The sequence below is a fragment of the Aplysia californica genome, unplaced genomic scaffold (assembly GCF_000002075.1).
Source record: "Aplysia californica isolate F4 #8 unplaced genomic scaffold, AplCal3.0 scaffold00847, whole genome shotgun sequence".
Taxonomy (NCBI): Eukaryota; Metazoa; Mollusca; class Gastropoda; order Aplysiida; family Aplysiidae; genus Aplysia; species Aplysia californica.
Window position 1 is genome coordinate 145,022 of NW_004798117.1, and position 3,906 is coordinate 148,927.

General features: G+C 41.5%; 1 protein-coding gene across 2 annotated transcripts in view; it reads right to left on the reverse strand.

Moving 5' to 3' along the window:
• Positions 1-3,906, reverse strand: part of LOC101858308 (leucine-rich repeat-containing protein 74B) — a gene marked incomplete at its 3' end in the record, with an annotated part of 87,203 nt that overhangs the window by 69,573 nt on the left and 13,724 nt on the right. Inside the window, 1 exon segment of one of the 2 annotated variants that reach the window (XM_035972790.1) lies at positions 388-1,072. Within the exon segment in view, the coding sequence (XP_035828683.1) occupies positions 388-507 (120 nt within the window). 2 annotated transcript variants of the gene reach the window in all.

A 3,906-nucleotide genomic window follows, 5' to 3' on the forward strand; every position in this document is an offset into this window, starting at 1 on the left:
GGATGGATGGATGGATGGAGAGACAGAGAGCGAGCGAGAGAGAGAGAGAGAGAGAGAGAGAGAGAGAGAGAGGAAGAAAGAAAGAAAGAAAGAAGAGGAAGAGAGAGAGAGGTGGCGAAAGAGAGAGAGAGAGACAGGGAGAGAGAGACAGGGAGAGAGAGAGAGAGCGAGGACGAGAGAGAGAGCGAGAACGGGAGAAAGAGGCAGAGAGAGAGAGAGAGAAAGATGGAAAGAGAGAGAGAGAGAGAGAGAGAGAGAGGGAGAGAGAGAGGGAGAAAGAAAGAGAGAGGGGGGGGGAGAGACAGAGACAGTGGTGACTTGTCTTTGCGAGGAAAAAGAAGCAAAGACCAGCATAACAAAAAAAAGTTTTAAAAAGTAAATGTTTACCGTCTTCCTGACCGTCCCTGTCGTGAAGTTAGGTCGACTTAAATCAATCTCCGGTGCCGTCTTCTCTTTCCGGAGTCCGCTAAAGGCCGGGCGACTCGTGTGCTTTCGGACAGTCGGCATTGTCTTCCAGTGGCTCCTGATTGGCCAAAAGTTGAATCTGCCGTTCCACACAGACTTAGTCCGCAAGAATTGCTTCTTAGTTTTTTGTTCTTTTTTAAAATATGTTGTATTTGTTGCCTATTTTTCCTAGCGCTGTTCCCAGATACGGATTTTACTAAATGCAGTTACACCTTTCTTTCCAGTAAAAATATAAAAGTCTCTCTGACTAAGTCAGTACTTCGTACGAAGAGATTTGCTCAAATTGTCTCGCGTGTCAGTCACTCGGTCTGCCCTGCTTGACCAGTGGCTATACGTCACTCTTCAATTTTGTTTATCACAAAGTTGAATTTTCCTTTGGAAAAAAAACACAAAACAACACAAATATTTTCTGGTTCTGGGTGCCTCATTTGGAAAATTGAGTTGGTGTTAAAAAATCTTATTTTGAATCTTGAATAGGAAACAAAATTAGAGGTTTTCTAATTAAAGTTGTAAATAATATTATCTTAAAACGCCATACCGACTACATTGTGTAATTCCCAAGGCAAATCACTCGGTAATAACAGAATGAAACTTAAAACTTCGTTATCGGCAAAGATTTTACGGCCACTCAGAATGAAAACGGACGTATTTTGCCAACATTAATTTGGGCAATAAAATATTTTAAAATAAGAACAGGAGAAAGAACGTAACGCACAAGGGAGCAAACTAGCCACACACACACTCCATAACGCCATGTACTAATGTAATCCAAGAAACCTGCATTATTCCTTTTGCACAATGTATTGTGCACCTATTATCATGTTTGCAATGAGCTCAAGTTTGACGCACCGGTCACGTACACTGAAAAAATTGTAAATAATTAAGGCAGCGCTCTTTGTTAGGCTTTGAGGTATACTTCGATCGAACACTAGGGGCCACGGGTAGGGATATGGAATTTCACGCATACACGCATAGAAAAAAACCTCAACTTGATTAGAGTTTCACAGCACGTTATAGATTAGCTTTTTGTACTCAACAATCTCAAATGGCTTTTCCTTAACCCTATTATGATTGTTTTACAGTGGACTGTAGGAACAGAAATACGAACATGTGTGAGTGTGTGTGTGTGTGTGGGGGGGGGGGGGGGGGTTTACAACGCACCCACATATTATATCCACACAAAATTATTGCACACTTCTACACTCCCACACACACACCAACACATATACGCACACACACACACACACACACACACACACACACACACACAAAAAAACAAACAAAACAACACACACACACGCACACGCACGCAAACACACACACAGACGCACACACACATACAATCATACACACATACACAAATCAACAAACAAAGAAGACATAAACATATATACACAAACACACATACACACACACACACACACACACACACACACACACACACACTCCACCACCACCACCACCACCAACAACAACAACAACAACAGCAACAACAACAGCAACAACAATAACAACAACAAATCGAAACAAATGGGTTGCACGACATATTAAATTCTCAATAACCTGTTTTAACAAGGTGAATATTAACAGGGAATATCGAGTTATCAAGCAGAGGCCCTGCTAACATGAAGGTCCTCGGTTTTATGCATCATCCCAACCAAAAGGAACTCACCTTTTTTAAAAGAAAAATAATTAAATAAAACGTATTTTGAAAATAACAAAATACAATCTAATAAAATATAAATGCCCCCCACCCCCCTCCCAGTTCTTTAGGCCGCGGACGCAGGTACCAGGTTCCCTTCCGAAAATCAAAATAGAATGTTTATAAATAAAATAAAATAATATCGAATTCAATTTTAAAATAAACAAAAATAAATAAACAAAAGGATAAACAAAAAATACACAAATAAACAAACAAATAAAAGTACAAATAAACAACAAATGAATAAATTAATACATTTTGGGGGTAAATGTTTTACGGCACTCGCAACTGCATAAGGTCATACGAGCGCCCGGGACACATTAAACATTTTGCGGTTGGTAGGGAATTTTGAATTTTGCCCAGGTGGCGGCCGAGGTCTACTCTTATCGATTTTAGACCACCAAGGGATCTTTAACATGCGCAACTTGTACAAGGGACCTCCGAGATTTTTCTCCCTTGTCGGAGAAGGCTAGGTGTAGATCTTTCCTGCCAGAAGATCAGGGGTGTGGCTGAAAGACAGCAGTAAGAAGGAGCCAAGGAGTAGCAGTAAAAAGGCTGCAGAAAGAGTCAGGTGCCCAGAAGAGGGGACAAAGGAGGTGACGGGGTGGGGGCGGAAAGTGGAGACAAAACCAGACAACAGAATATTGCTAGAGAGCAGGAAAGGAGATGAAAGGAGACAATTTTAGAGAAGAACATTTTTCAGTCGCTACCCAGATTCGAACCAAGGACTTTTGAATGAGAGGCGAACACCTTAACCTCTAGGCCACAAGAGCCCTAAAGAATAAATAAATACATAGATAAACAAATAAACAAATAAATATTTGTCCGCGGGGCTTTACGAAGCAACGTTAGCATCATAGACGCTTTGTAACCATAACTACGTCCTAATACTTGATGGATGGGACCCAGGTTGCTGCCGAGGTGGCGTCGATTAAAATTATCAACGAATACCTTTTGAAAGGTAATAACTTGAACTCTTTGAGTATTGCCTATATCGCGTGACAGGGTGACACTGTACAGCATTTTTCAGTAAGAGTTTTGCGGCACTTGCAACACAATTAATTCATATTAGTGTCGAAGATAAGAGGTGCTGCAAGAGAGAAACAAACACAAAAAAGGAGGAGAGAACTGGACAACAGATGTTTGATGGGAAAAAAAGGAGCAAATCATACTAGAGCTCCCACCAACCACCCACACTTAAAATGTAAGGATCTGATGTTGAAAAAAAAAGCTTCATTGAACACATTTAAAAGTATTTTTAGGATGCTACTGTTCTTATATGCCATGTTGTTAATTTGAATAAAAAGAAGTACTTCGCCACATTAAAGACCGTTTAATGATGGGATACAGACAGACAGACAGACAGACAGACAGACAGGCAGACAGATATAAAGAAAGACGGACAGATAGACAGGCAAGAAGTAAGACTCAGCAGTGGTGCCCTCGATCCCCCCCGTCAGGTCCTTTAAAAGTACCTTAACATGGTTGCTTACGTCATAAAGTAGCCTCTTCCACTCTCCATGAACGGTACTGTGGGCTCTGTCACCGTGGTCTGTAAGGCTAAGCGTGGTTTTCAGGCTTCATCGATAAGCCCATTAGTCACATAGTAATGTGAGTTTATTGTGGGTGACCAGACCGTGCCGGCTGTTGACACTACGTCTTCTTATGTAAGTCAGGTTATGAGTAGGGTCATAGAGGGAGGGGGGGAGGGGATGGGTAGGTGGGGGGCAGGAGGAAGG